Source organism: Acipenser ruthenus, chromosome 24, assembly GCF_902713425.1.
Source record: "Acipenser ruthenus chromosome 24, fAciRut3.2 maternal haplotype, whole genome shotgun sequence".
In the NCBI taxonomy this organism is placed as follows: Eukaryota; Metazoa; Chordata; class Actinopteri; order Acipenseriformes; family Acipenseridae; genus Acipenser; species Acipenser ruthenus.
The window spans coordinates 8,314,071-8,330,289 of NC_081212.1; the positions used below are offsets into that span (position 1 = coordinate 8,314,071).

Here is a 16,219-nt window from a genome sequence, read left to right on the forward strand (position 1 = left end):
ACTTCTGCAATTTGTTGCACAAAACAAAACTGTGCAACAATATCCACCAACCTTTCCCTTTAAATCTTTCTCGGTTGCTTATTCAATTGTAGTACTTCTAGAATGCTTAAACCCCGCCTGTTCGGCGGCACACACACAGACACACACAAAAAAAAACTAACCGCATGCAACTTAATTTATTTGGGGAGCAACTACCAAGGTAAGATGCAACCGTCACAAAACACGGTTTAGTGTAAAGAAAGCACCGCCACGTGAGTTAAATACTGTAAAATATGAATTTGTGACAAGTTACTACGGGAGCGCGCCTCCACTTCCTGTACTAGAATGAGTCAACTAGAAGCATCTAGGACAAGCAAACAGGGACGGTGCCAGTAAAAAATGTTATGACCGTTTTTTTTTGTATTATTTTTAAATTTCAGATTCGCTGTTTCAATTTTGTGTGTGAGACCGTTTTAAGTTTTTTTTTTCTTTTTTAAGGTCAACGATGCTGTTTGAAAGTGTTCGAGTTCAAAGTTGTAATGCACTCTGTCTAGAGCAGGCTGTAGCTGCAGTTTGCTGCTAGGCCAGAGGCCCCGTTGCAAATGCTTCATGACAAGCCCAGCGTTTTTGTTTTAGTTCGCATTTTTAAAGAAACAAAATGAAAATTTAAATCAGTGTAAATATAAGTATTTTCTATATCCTGCATTCCCCCCAAAATAATGCAGTCTTTTAGTACTGTATTGTACTGTATTTTTGTTTACCAGTGCAATTACAGATATTAAAATACACATAATTAACACTACTAATTATATTATTTATTCTATTTTTGATATCACGATTACAGTTTTCAGTAAATATTCTGTTAATATTAGTTTTTATACATCGTTTTAGAAACACATTTTGTATATTAGTAATTATTTAAAATAGGAAAAAAAATCTAATTAAGACATAAAAACCATTTGATGTAAAACATTCAATTTACAGTATTGGCTATTTTTATATCAAATATATTTCCAACATAAAAAAACAGCTTTAATTTTTTTATATCTGTTAACTTACTGATGATATCAGACACTACAACAAATCAAAAAATATACAATATTTAAAAATATAATTGTTTTTTTTCCTTTCCCCTTTTCTGTGTTTGTATTTAAAATATGTTCAGGCTTTTTTGTAAATGGCCAAAATGTATTGTTTATCAAGGCTTTCCAAAAAAATGTTTACACTTCTTAAAGAGCAACTTGGTATGGGTCTGAAATCTCACAGTTATCAAAACATTGTACATCATTTTCTGGTAACTAAAAAAAAATGTAAATCACGCCTGTGGCCTCAACAGAGCTCTCAACATGTCATCTCTCTTAAGCCCCTTTCGCACTGGTTTTCTCTACCCAGGTCGTGTCTCGGTGTCATGCGGGTTGGCTACGCAATTTCACACTGCTTTTTGAAGAAGCAGTGTTGACCTGGGTGACACAGAAGCAAATACACAATGTGCGTGGCAATGCCCCAGAAGCAGCTTGTTACAGACTCTTCCATCCAAGCTTCTCTGGATTGAATCGCCAGCCCAAATGTTGATTAGAGCAAACGTTTATTCATCCCTGCTGCAATCTGGCTCATGGTGTGTCTCAATCCACAAAAATATGGCTAAACAGAATAAACAGAAATGTTCCTTGCGGAAGTGAAACTTTAACGCAGGCGTGGCTGTTTGTTACTATGCCCATCATGCATTGTGTCTTGCTTGACCCGGGTCAAAGCGTGTCGACCCACATCCTGAGGTTGGTCGCTGCCGACCCGGGTCAACCCAGGTCCGACCTGGGTACGTGGTTTCACACTGCGTGGGATTGTGACCTGGGTAGCCAGAACTCGAGCTTAAGGGGCTTAAGTACAGCTTGTAGACCAGAGTGTAACCATTAACCTGTCCAACTGTCTGCCCGCAGTGGATGTAAGAAATACCACATTTGTTCTATGCAGTATTTCTTACTGATGTATTTCATTTTTAAAATGTCACCAGGCTGTGATGACTGAAGCAGAAAATGATATACAAAGTGAATGTAGACAGGAATACATCAGTTAAGATAACTGGGATATGTCAAAGCTGTACCAATGTCTGCTTCAGTAAGCACCCTGAAATAATCTTTACTTATCCTGTACCTACACTTTTCCAGCTTATCCTGCATCAGCCAACATGGCCACAGCAAGTCCCAAACTCCACTTCCAGTTTATCAATTACAGCAACTGTGTGCTACAGAAGATGAACAGCTTACGAGAGCAGAGGCAGTTCTGCGATGTGACGATACGCATCGAGCAGGCTTCGTTCCAGGGTCACAAAGTGGTGCTGGCAGCCAGTTCATCCTTCCTGAGGGACCAGTTTCTGCTGAAGGACTCCGAGGAGGCCGTTCTATCAATCAATCAAAGCCCAGAGGTGGCCACACAGCTCCTGCAATCCTGCTACACCGGCGTCCTGGAATTCCCTGTTCAAGAACTGATCAGCTACCTCACAGTTGCCAGCTACCTTCAGATGGGACACGTGGTGGAAAAGTGCCAGCAGACAGCCATGCAATACATGGAACCCAACTTCTCAGCTGGTGCTTTGAGGAGCACCAAAGAAACCAACCAAGAGGAGAATATTAGAGAAACAGAACCCAGCCCTAAGAAAAGTAAAAAACACAAGCTTGGCCCAGAAAAGAAGAGCGTGCCAGTAAAAACAGAAGAGGAGGCAGCATCTGAGGTTGAAGGTTTTCCAGATGTTCAACCGGGCTCATCAAAACCACTGCAGACCAGCAGCAGACTACAGGGGCCTGCAGGTTTCTCTGAGGTAGTCAACACTGAGGACTTCATGTTTGCTGCCAATGAGTTTCACTTCCAAGGCCTCAACTTGTCCACAGACTTTTCAAGCGAGGTCAGGAGGAACCAGGATGGACCTGAACAAGAGGTTCTGCAAGGGCCCTACCTTTGCCCGAACTGCTCCCTAACCTTCCAGTTTCTAGAGAACTATGTCAGCCACATGAGAGAGCACAAGTTGTTCCTTTGCTTGCGATGCGGGAAGACCTTCACCCAGAAGGGAAACCTGACTCGTCACATACGCATGCACACAGGCTTCAAGCCCTATCAGTGCAGCGTCTGCACCAAGACTTTCACCCAGAAAGTGTCTCTCCATGATCACATGAACCTGCACAGCGGGACACGGCCGCACTGCTGCAATTACTGCAAGATGCACTTCGCCCAGAAACCGGCTCTACGGCGCCACCTGCGGGAGATGCACAAGAAGAGCAGCGCTGACAACTTCAATGAAGAGATTGAGGAGGTCCTGCTTTAACCCTAGTGATTCTTGATCCTTCTTATTATCAAACCACCCCTGCTTGCTTGTGCTGCTGCGGGACATATATTGCCCGTTTCTCTCTGATACATTTCTGGTATCCCTGAATAGATAATTGTCCTGTCTTTACACTTCATACATTAAACTTTTAAACATCTTGTGTAAACAGTTGTTTGTACATGTTGTCAATGGAAAGTCGGCTTCCATTTTCTATGAATGACAGTAGCGTTATTTATTGTCCAGTTACCTCACTCGGATCCCTTGTTTACTAAATATTTTGCTATTACATTGAATGTAGGAATTTGTAGTCTTACCATTTCAGAAACCAATTTTCTGAGGTTATAATGAACAAAAATCCCACCCAGTCATTCTACATTGGTCAGAGGTCGCCCTAGCTTTTCTGTTCATGCGTTCCTGAAACGCACATGCCCATCCATCAAATACTAAACGAACAGTTGTTAACACAAAGGCTACTAAACTCTAGGGATGTGCATTTTGGTACATTTTTATGAACGTTTAAACTCTGTGCTATATCATAGTTTAAACAATCTCTGTCTGTGTATAGATCTACATCTGAACACAGACACACTTTGTTACATACTAACAGTAGGCCGTTCGCATGACAACGAGATGGGATTCTAAGCACTGTTTGTTGCCTTCATCTACATGTGTTTTCATATTTTTCTGCATTCCAATAACAGCAACAGTATCGCTGTGTCTGTGTCTTAAGTGAAGATTCTTAACTCTGTACATCCACGTGTATATACTTTATTTTATTTTTTTTGCCCAGAAGCTTTTTCACACACACTACAGTACATCTTGCCATCTCGATAAACAAGCCACGGGTACTTCATCTCCCATTCAGAATTATATGAATGTATTTTTTCTTTGCGTTTTTGTGCATTACTACTGCTTGCATCTGCTTATCGGTCACTGTAGTGCTCGTGCAGTCAGAAGTAGATGGCTGAGATGCAGAGGGGTGATCTTCTTCAGTTAATTATTGCTGCGTAAGCCAAATATGAGGCTTATTGCTGCCATCTACAGGTCTACCTTAATGCTGTTATAGTCCAGAAGTTTTTTAAACAAGTATTCTGCGGTCATTTTGCTGCAGTGTAATAGATTGCCATGAATATGCATGTCTGCGTCTCTTCCCATTCTGTGCGTCTTGTGAATGCAACACAAAATATTTTCCCGTCCAATGGATTTATTTTGCGTGTAGGACGCAAAATTTAGCATGTGACCTCCGTTCGGTTGTTAATTGATAACATTTGGGGTGCCACTGCAATATTTAGCTTTTTTTATTTTGAAGAGGGGTTACATCATCTATTCAGATAAGCTTTTTTTCATTTTTATTTAGGGTGTTTGGGTTCTGTGGCTTCAAAATTGTGTTATCATTTTTCTCAAAATGTGATTTGACCTGGTTTTCAGCTTCTCTGGAGAATCTACTCTTTATACATTTATACAGGAGGGGCTGACAGAGCTGAAAAGGCATGTGTCACGTGATTTGAATGGAATGAGGAAGTCTGTTTGGTGCTGGCGTTTAGGATTCCCTGGACAAGCTCAAAGACAGGTAAAGGCAGCTGAATAGAATATGACAGCTCAATACTGGAGCAACAAAACACGGAGCAAACATCATTTGGAGATACTTACTCTGTAACTTAATAAATAATCACTCTGTAATTTAATAAGTAATTTAACATGTCAATTCATAATCATAAAAAAACAAGAAAGAAACCTACAACAGTCTCCTCCAGCCCATACGAGCACAGAAGGTGTTGGATTAACAGAGTAGCTACAAACCTCTGTGCTGGTCTAAGTTCATTCATTCAGCATGACCTGGTGATGTTAATGCACAGTTAATCAACCATGTGATACAGGCTTCAGTATGGGTGATTAGGTTATTGTGTTCACCATGGCTTGTTCTCTGTGCCTTTTTATCACAGTACTGTAGATTCATTTGGGGTTGCCACTTGGCTCCATAATCTCAGAACACTTTAAGACAGGCCAGGTTTTTTAATTCACCTCTAAACCACAAATGAACCGATTTTAATCAGTAAAGTGAGTGTGAATGGCATGCGTGGCTTCAATAAATATATTTAGGAGGCTATGTCGTCCGTGGTTAAAGAAAAGGGCTTGTAACTAGGAGGTCCACAGTTCAAATGCCAGCTCAGCCACTGACTCACTGTGTGACCCTGAGCAAGCCACTTAACCTCCTTCTGCTCCGTCTTTCTGGTGAGACATTGTTGTGACTCTGCAGCTGATGCATAGCTCACACACTAGTCTCTGTAAGTTGCCTTGGATAAAGGCATCTGCTAAATAATAATAATGTAATTGTGGTGGCGATTCTATCTGGAGAGCATCGTAAGAACATGGATTCAAATCGTATTAAACGGTGCAATTCCGTCATTATAGAGAACTTTGCAGTCACCCGCATTGAGACTCACTATCCCCCCAGAGGGGACCGACACAGGCACGCGGCATATAAAAAAAGTGAGGAGGAGGAAAAAAACTAATGCCAGAGAAAGAGCTGAGCTGTGACTGGGTTTAAATAGGGAGTCAATAATGATAGACAGGTGAAATTAGGAAATAGTGAAGCCCTGGTTTACTCCCCCTGAATTAACCAAAGTTTAACATTGAAAGCTGCTGAATAATGTTACACTAATATATTGAATTACATACCGCCGCTTTGTAGTTTTCCATCTACTTCACGAAAAACTGACAACAATTGAAAAACGTGACATTTCGAAATCTATATTAAATTATGTCTCAGTCCTAAAATTCTAGGTGATGCAAAACTTTTGGTCATAGCTGTAGAGTGGTGGATCTTAAAAAGTGCTTAAAAGCATACAAATCCAGTGCAGACTCACATGTGTCCTGTCAGCAACGCTGGGTACAGGACACAATTTCAATCATCTATATAAAATGGAATATTAATGCTATTTGAAATGTATTGTGACCAAGTATGTTGTTAGATAATATTCAAAGAGAATAATTAAATAACCAATAACAATTGGTTGTCTCTTCAAAGAAACTTTTTATTGCTAAAAGGAGCTTTGTGAAAATACACAGTAAAGTATCTGAGGAAAAACTGTGTATGAAGAGTGTCGTGTCTGTGAATGCTCAGGCATGGATAATTATGTAGGGGTCAGCAAAGGTTAAACATCGTGAGCACATTTGAGATGAGAACACTGTGCTGAGCACAGCTACAAGGTGTGCTGTTTTCAAAAGAGAGAGGTGTCTCTCCTCGTGTATGTTCTGTGCCTGGAACAACATTTTAACCATGAAATTGACCGTGCTTAGATATTGTTAAGGAAAACAGAGTTTAAGCAGAGTGCTGCTTCACACATACACAGTTAGGTAAGATATGTAAGACAGGCACTTGAGAGCACGAGTGAGGAAAGCTACCTGCATCCTCTCCTGATGACAGACCATCTCTGTACCTGAGCTTTCTCCCAGAACATTAGGTAACTGATCATTATCTAATTTCTGCTTATAACTAAGCGCCACATTCGTTGTGTCTCATGATAAATGTTTAAGCTATATGTGTGTGACTTTTGAATACCGTAATCAATACATGGAAACTTACTAACATAGCAATTGGTATTGTGCGCACTCATTTACAGACATTCATTTAGTTTCCTTACAATTAGACACTTTTTAGGTATTTTCTCAGAGGGATGTGGGAATTAAAAAAATATATATTTACAAATTCTAAATCTACAGACACCTACTTTTCCAGTGATATACAGAATTTCATGGTAGAATGTATTTGAATTTTCGACACCTCAGGATCATAACCAAGTGTCTAACCAGATAATGTGTTTTAAAATCAAGTCAGCCTGTAAGAGGCAAGGCACTGCTTTGTTAGCTGTAATCACTTTAAGTTTGACAGCAGCAAAGACTTGCTGTGGAGTCCAGCTGGTCCAGGGAGTGCATTGACAGTGTGGTGGTGGCAGGATAAGTGCACTTCAGAAAAATAAACTGCATCTACACAAAAATGACAAGGAATGTGGAAAGTAAATTCAACTTGTAAGATTTGTTTTATTTATTTTTCCAATGTCCAAAGTGTAAGGTAAAACATTATTCCTTCTCAGTTAACCACATTCTTCCACTTGGATTGTATTAAGATACTATAAGAAAATATGCCTGGTGTGTCTTACACTGTACTGGTTCATTCTGGTCCTGTTTATACAATGCTATAATCTATGTCATCACTAGAGGGCAGCAGTGCTACATGAAGAAACCGAGTTTAAAGTGAGACCTGGCTTGAGACCTGGGGATTGTGCTGGAGCCTGTCTCATGTTCTTCCAGCACATCGTGAATCATACCAGTACTGGTCCTGTCTGATGAAATGTACATTTTAAAACATGATATCTGGTACACTAGGTTAAATAAATCTCTTTTTTAAACCCATTCTTTCAGCTTATCTTACACTTCCTTGGTGAAATTGTCCCCACCCCTTTAACTGCTTATTTCTTGTCAAGAATCAACCAGCTGACATACTTTCAGCCAGTAAGGAGTTTTGAGCCAGAAGACACAGCTGGTGTGAAAATAACTTGCTTTAACCTAATGTAGTGCCAGATGTTTTAAAATAAAAAATTACTATTCTTTCAAAACTGGACATTTCATACCTTTGTAGCTAATGAAAGTACAAAACAGGTAAGATGTATTTCATTGTTTTGTTAGCTACAATCCCAATAATAATATGTTATCCCAGAGTTCTATATGTCTGCCACACATATCTGGAGACCTGTTAAAATGGCTATTAGATGCAAAGCCAGTGCAGGTCATATTGCCTTCATTAACATACAGCCTCAGAGGCACTCTGGCTTGTCTTTTACAAAAGGGTTCTTAATCAAGATCATTTATTCAGGAACTAAACAGGAACACTCCAGTATAAGCAATGTAAATCCTGACACCTTCACTTCAACCGAAGACCTCTTGGCAAACTTGATAACCATCCAGACTCCCTGGCCCCTCACAGGCCCTGGAAAGGTTAAATACACTGTATGTAACCATAGTGACCGGTGAAGATATGGAGAAAATTAAAATGTTTGAAACAAAATAGGCAAAAGTGAAAGTCTAGAAATGAAGAAACACAGGGACTAAATAAAGATATCCCAAATCACGCAAATCAGTAATAAACAACATTAAGAATATCTAAACTGAGCTAAACTAAAGCCCTGATCTGCCTGAATGGAACCCGACATGTTCGATACCAAAACATCTTATAGCAAGATAGAAATAAGACCTAATATAAACTAGGAGTGAAGTGGCAAGCTGTATTTCCTTTAAAAGCACTGATTTTTAAAACCCTGAAATTCATACACAAAGGAGACTGTGCATAACACTTTTACAGTGACTTCTCCTAGCCCCCTTTGTTCCAAAACCACATAACATTAAGAGCTTTAGCCCATTAAATGTGTCTTCAAAATGGCTTCCAAGCTATTCAGTTGTGCTATTACAGCACAGTCTTCAAGCTGTTTCAAACAGGAGGAGCCCAGTCTTGTTGCTTTAAGAAGTCCTCACTGCTTTACCTAGGAGGATGCAACTTATTATTATTATTTATTATTAATAAATTATTTAACTAACTAATAAAATAACATAACACATAACAACACAGAAACACCACAGAACAGCCAGAAAACAGCACACGCTGCCGCGCAATTCAGCAGGGAAAATGAATCCGTAGCAATCCTTAATCGGAGGCAGCACAAGCAGGTGTGTGATGGACGCAGGTGAAAACAACAAACTACACAAGGGAGACTCATGCAAATATTACACAAGGTTATTGCTTATTGAAGGCCTCCTAAAAGGTGAGCTTGTGACTTGACAACAAATATCTTACCATATAAATGTTAGTTTAAAAAGCTGCTCTAGAAATAAAGGCACTCCTTTTATTAATGTGATTGCATCCAGTACAGTTTGATTTGTCTTGGGGAAACTACAGAAGAGTCCCCATTGTAATGGCTGTAAACTGAGAGTATTCATTGCTAACTCATTATATGGAATACCTTAGAAGTTACTCTGTCACATACTGTACTAGTAGAACAGATCTTAGATGCAGATTCAGATATTTCAGGAATGAAGCATTGCTTTTGAAAGAATCACAACCTAATGATTGTTTCTTGTTTGCTTTTTATGGGGAACTAGAGAAGAGTCCTCATTGTAATTTGCAGTTTTATTGCGGACTGATTTTGAGAGAATCTCTTCTATTTGACACCACAGAAGCTGTTTTGACTAATTAGCTGAATGCTGATATTGTTTGTGTTGTCATGTTGTAAGAATACATCAATTGCATGGTTGCTAAATATCAACCTTATCAGCCTGAATCAAGAAGGTAATAGCCTTCTGTTTGTAATAGCAAATACATCTGATGTTATTTTCAGAGGACGACACCATGAAGGACTTGTGTGCCGGAATGCATACTAATTAGAACATACATTTCACTGTATATACAGTGTATCCCTGAGACCAGTATCTCACAGTCAGGATTGCCTGAAGAGTGTGCCATCCTTATGATCAGCAGGAGGAGCCCCTACACCAGCACAATGCAAGTACAGTATTTAAACATACATTCTCCTGTATCCTATTATTTCTCAGTGTTTGTCAGATCACACTAAATAACTGTCTTTCACATGATACAGTCCTCACCCATCCAGTTCATCAACTGAATAAAAAGTAGCAGTGGCGTTTCAATACACCAGTTGAGAAAGCTTTATGTTTTACTCTTTTTTTTGTGCAATGTGTTTATATGATGGAACGCACAGGTTGCAGATATTGGCAGCGTGTTGTTGTAGCTTTTAAATGCATTTGAATTAAACAAAGCAAGCTTCATAAACACAATGCTTACCGACCTTTTGTTTAAAATAGCCGAAGCAATATTTAAACAGAGCTTCTTATCGGCTGTTGGCAATATCAAGAAAGAGTGCAAAGTACCGTGACAGAGATATTAAGAAAGCAGAACCAGGGAGGCAGGGACTTCTAGAGTTAAGAAAAAAGCAATCAGTTGCAGGTTACTGTACATTAACTGGTTGTTTTATATATTGTAACAAATACACTCTGCTGTACTATATTTTTACTCTGTTCCCCCTCCTCTTCTAGATCAACAGTAACCACAAGACTGTCAGTTTGGTTTAACAGGGCGGTGCCTGTTTTTTTATTGGACAATCCAAAGCCTTAGGTGATAATCCATACAGGGGTCAAACACAGTTCAGGTTCTCATGCAATCCAGGTTAATCCTCCAGAAGGGTGGTCAAAACAGTCCAAGTCATGCACAGAATTCTTTTTCTTCCTTTTAGTTTTAAAGCAATAACTCTTACCAGCACTTTTTTTTTTTTTTTTTCTCTCTCTCTCTCTCTCTCTCTCTCTCTCTCTCTCTCTCTCTCTCTCTCTCTCTCTCTCTCTCTCTCTCTCTCTCTCTCTCTCTCTCTCTCTCTCTCTCTCTCTCTCTCTCTCTCTCTCTCTCTCTCTCTCTCTCTCTCTCTCTCTCTCTCTCTCTCTCTCTCTCTCTCTCTCTCTCTCTCTCTCTCTCTCTCTCTCTCTCTCAACCACCTTATACTCCTCTCTCCCCGTGCTGTGTCCCAGCCCTTTTATAGGTGGATGATTATGTCTAATTCAGGGCAGGTGTGGCTACCACACCCTGGGCACCTTGCATTGTGGGAATTGTAGTGTGCTGTGGGTGGCCATTTTGTGACATGTAGTCCTTTCCCTGCTGCCATTTTGTGATGGTAGAAAGTGCTGTCAAAACCTCAGCCCTGACGTATTTACCATCTACAACCACACCCTTTACTTTATCACAATATTTTTTTAAAGCTTTGCGTGGAGATGGCTTATAGTAAACCGCATAGCAACACTGTGTATTTGCAGCCTAATTAATCTTGTTTACATTTGCATACTTTTAAAGCAAAGGATTTCCCTTTCTGTGTTTAAAGCAGTTTGAGTGTTGTTTTTGTTCACTAACCTATTTATGCATGTGTAAATGTCATTTTCTATAGATGTTCGCAAATCCGACTTTTTCACATATCCGCCTATACCCCAGTCCATAAGGGGTCGGATATGCGACGTTGTACTATGTGTGAATCTGTTGAGGTACTTGTCATGTGTGAATGTGTTGAGGTACGTGTCACATGTGTGAATGTGTTGAGGTACATGTCACATGTGTGAATCTGTTGAGGTACGTGTCACATGTGTGAATCTGTTGAGGTACATGTCACATGTGTGAATCTGTTGGGGTATGTGTCACATGTGTGAATCTGTTGAGGTACGTGTCGTGTGAATCTTTTGAGGTACATGTCACATGTGTGAATCTGTTGAGGTACGTGTCACATGTGTGAATCTGTTGAGGTACGTGTCATGTGTGAATCTGTTGAGGTACGTGTCACAGGTGTGAATCTGTTGAGGTACGTGTCACATGTGTGACTGTTGAGGTACGTGTCACATGTGTGACTCTGTTGAGGTACGTGTCACATGTGTGAATCTGTTGAGGTACGTGTCATGTGTGAATCTGTTGAGGTACGTGTCACATGTGTGAATCTGTTGAGGTACATGTCACATGTGTGAATCTGTTGAGGTACGTGTCATGTGTGAATGTGTTGAGGTATGTGTCATGTGTGAATCTGTTGAGGTACGTGTCATGTTTGAATCTGTTGAGGTACGTGTCACAGGTGTGAATCTGTTGAGGTACGTGTCACATGTGTGACTGTTGAGGTACGTGTCACATGTGTGAATCTGTTGAGGTATGTGTCATGTGTGAATCTGTTGAGGTACATGTCACATGTGTGAATCTGTTGAGGTATGTGTCGTGTGAATCTGTTGAGGTACGTGTCACATATCACGTGTACGTGTCACGTGTCAGGTATGCACATCCATAAAATTAAACAACCTACACCACGTGCAAATTCTATGAATAATCTGTCCATTACGTCTCAGCACTCTGTGAAGGTTAGAGCTGGAGAGTTAATATTCACACATGAATGATTACAGCAAGTTTATTCAAAGACAGGAAATGAGGACTGTAGCTATTATTATTATTTTTATTATTTTTGTATTATTTATTTGCGGTTATATAGCGTTTTTTTATGCAGTAGTATCTCAAAGTACTGTACAGTACATAGTAGAAAAATCAAACCACAATACATTTGTAAAACATATTACACGTCTACCACAACCATACCATTTAAATAACATATTCAAACAACACTATAATAAAAATATATACATATACACATATACACACACATGCATACATAGATAAATATACTTACATACACACAGCCGTACATAATAATAATAATAATAATAATAATAATAATAATAATAATAATAATAATAATAATAATAAGTTAATAAGTTAATAATAAGTTTAATCTCCCCCATCCACACATGCGCACACGCGCACACACACACACACACACATATTACACCAGCAGGGCTTCCACCCTGCCACAGCGCTTATAAAAATAAAGATTGATTGAGAGATTATATATATATATACACACACACACACACACACACACTGGTATATTATGATTGAGTGTTAAAAGGATGCAATTCTATATAGGAAAACCATTCAAATTAGGACCCTAGTGTCTTACACATTGCTCCATATGAGCTCAAGCACCTTGAAGCAGCAAAGTTACAGTGAAGGATGAGAAAGCCTAGAGTGCCTGTCAGGCTTAGCCCCTTGTAGACCTGTACTGTCATGCAAATATTGCTAGTGCCCATTTTTCATTTGACCAAGTTAGGGGTCAGTGTCTGATGTTGCAAAGCATCCCCTGCACTCCTAATGGATTTCATAAATAATCTGTTCTGCCGAAAGCGAATCCAAGCCAACAAATCCCAAACGGATTTAGTGCCAAAAAAAGCTTTGCTGTTTAAAATTAACGTAGCATAAGCAGCATTATTTGTGGTCCATTTATCATTGTGCTTGACTTCTACTTTTTAATTCAGCACAAGCCAGGTAAAGGCAAATTGAGAGAAAAATGATCATAACCTAATAATGGAGGAGCCACAGAAACCAGAAACCGCAAACACCATACAATAGTAAGGCAGCACTTCCGTTAACTATACCATTCTTGTTTAGATTCACTTTCTGTATCATTTTCTGTTTCATACTGGGGACTTCTTAAAAGTGTTTAAAAATGTTTAAGTTTAAAAAACTATTACACTATGAAACTACATGGTTGGAGCAAATGCATGGTTTGGAAGAGCAAGTGTTGCCCTGGTCTAGGCTCAACCTGACTTAAACCACAATCTCAAGGCAGTTCATTTCATTAAATTAAGGAACTATTTATTAGGTATTCCTGAGGAATTATTAACATGACATTGGGAATCAATAAAAGAAAAAGAAAACAAAAATACTGATTCATTTAAAAGTATATAATTTGAAACTTGAATTAAGAAGCCATCAATGAATGGAGTGTAGGACATACAATCATATCTTGGTAACTGTTGATAATTCCGTTTTTTACATCACCCAAACATTGATCTTACACGTTTTATTTTGCAGGTTGTACAATGACTGTTGTGGGTCTCACACATGAGGTCACTTGAGTGGTCTGGGACTAATCTACAGTATAACCTGAAGGACAGTACCAGGGTAGGTCCTCTGTATTATAATATTGAGAGATGCAAGGTTTTCACATCATTTTAGATTGTAATTCGGTCCAAGAACACAAATAAGCTATGAGAATATCACACTGCATTTAGTAAGTGAAGCCACACTCCTCCACTAAACCACTAATAAGGCACTCCATCGAGAAATCCCTGTCTAATTGCACATCCCTGAAGAGCGAGGCAAAACTCAATAATATCCCCATTCTGTGCCAATCAGACTGCATCGATTTAATCTCCTAGAGATGCACAATTACCAGGCTTCATCTCCTAGAGGTGTACAATTACCAGGCTTCATCTCCTAGAGGTGCACAATTACCAGGCTGTCTGCCGTGATTATTGAGGTGCTGTTTTCTCCTCGAAGGTGGCCTCAGGTGGCAGGGCCTAATTCAGGCCTCTCGTCTCACTGATTCCTTATCTTAACCCTCCCTCCCCAACAGGACGAGACAGGAGGCTTTCAGCTTCAACGTTAATGACAGATCATTGAAGCTCTCAGAAAGGTTTCATTCAGGACCTCTCGCATCACACACACCGCAAGGTCAAAAACTAATTTGCTAGAACTCGTTGCTAGAATGTTGTAAACAAGTGTTTACGTGGGTGTCAGGACTGAGTCGCAGTTTTACACTGAGGTGTGTTACAGTGTTAAAAGTAATAGAATGTATGGAATATTTTACAAGGTGACATAGTAACATTAATAACACTAGGGGAAAAAACAATTTGATTATACCAGTGAATCACTGGTCAAGCTGGTCTGCAGCTTGACCATCCTGTAGATTATACACAATCTACAGGAACTTCCTTTTGGAATAGCATTAATAATATTAATTGGCAGTTAACTTGGTCCCTCCCTCTTAAATACTGTATTAATAACAAAATTAAAGAAGTTAGCTTTAGTATTTTACATAATATTTACCCTACGAATGAGACAGTTAGTAAATATAACTTTGATGTATCAGCCCTGTGTAGCTTTTGTAATAGGGAAACAGAATCCATTGTACATTTATTTGTTTTGTGCTCTTATACCAAATGATTCTGGTCAGATGGTTGTCTTTTTATCTGTAATCATTTCAGTGTAACTATTGATCTACAATCTGTAGATATAATTTGCTTTTTTAAACATGATAACATGGAACATAGTAAACTTAATAATACTTTTGGTAAAGTTTTATATTCACAAACAGGCAGAATTAAATAATTATTTCAGTTCTCTTATGTAAAGCCTCAAAAATTGTCTCTTTTTTAAAGATTTCCATTACATGAGAGTAGATGTTCAAATTTCATGCTGCTTTGAACTTGGCTCTCGCCAAGATAAGCACCAACTAAGACGTAGCTTTAAGTTTCCTTCAATCTTAAGATGTAGATGTCCTTCTGCCTGGTGTTGATGGCTGAAGTGTAATGCTGGCTCCAGGGATCAGCTTATTTTGCCTCCCCAGCGCATCAGCACACACAATGGCTGCGATGCTGGCTCTGGGAATCAACCACAGTGCAGTCTCCCCAGTGCATCAGCATGACAACCGTCTGGACTGAGCTAAGTAGATCTAAGTAGAGCTAAGTACATCTCTGGGGTCTTCAAGTGGGCACCTTCCATCCTCGGTGTTTCGTTGACTAGCCCACGACACCTCAAGAGGGCTCGACGGTGATTCTGGCGTCCCAGCATCACCCCCCTCAGTCCTCCACTCAACTCAACCCAGTTTACTTACCCGTACATCAGCGTTTCTTTCTTTCTATCGTGCTTGAGATCCCCAGCCAGAATCTTTCCGCCTCAACCACAGCCAATCACTGTGCGAAGCAACTCTTGGCCACTGAATCCGACGTCTCTGAGAAACTGGGTTGTAGAGCGGAGACTGATAGCTGCAGTATTCCTTTACCATAAAGTCCCACTCTGCTGAGGCAGCATGGAACTCCGAACCATTTCCTGACGTATGAACTGATTAAACCTTCCAGCTTCTCTACTTTTGTCAAAGAAACCTTGTACACAGTCAGTGGCCACAGCAGCTTCTGCAGTAGACTAAACTGAAAGCACCAGAGTTTTAGTCTGCCCGGTAAAGCGCAGCCTTCTATGCTCTTCAACCCTTCCACTGCTTGTTGTCTAACTTCTCCCACACGAACTGCGTCCTTTAGATCCCCGTCGTACCATCTCCCAAGACTCTTCACTGGCTTCTCAGACACAGTTGGTATTGCCTCAGCATTAATGTAGAACCTTTTATCTACTACTTTACCTTTAATTATAGAGATGGTCCTTGATATAGTGGGCTTGAATTGCATTCATGCCCATTCAATTTTATTGGTTAATTTGCCCAATAGCCGATTAGT

General features: G+C 39.7%; 1 protein-coding gene across 1 annotated transcript; it reads left to right on the forward strand.

The window, feature by feature from the left end:
- Nucleotides 1-115: 115 nt before the first annotated feature.
- LOC117429956 (zinc finger and BTB domain-containing protein 26-like) lies at nt 116-3,945 on the forward strand. The gene is made up of 2 exons (XM_034049941.3): nt 116-199; nt 2,142-3,945. Exon 2 carries the CDS (start codon nt 2,162-2,164, stop codon nt 3,290-3,292), a length of 1,131 nt encoding a protein of 376 aa, XP_033905832.2. The 5' UTR covers nt 116-199; nt 2,142-2,161; the 3' UTR covers nt 3,293-3,945.
- The last annotated feature ends 12,274 nt before the right edge of the window (nt 3,946-16,219 follow it).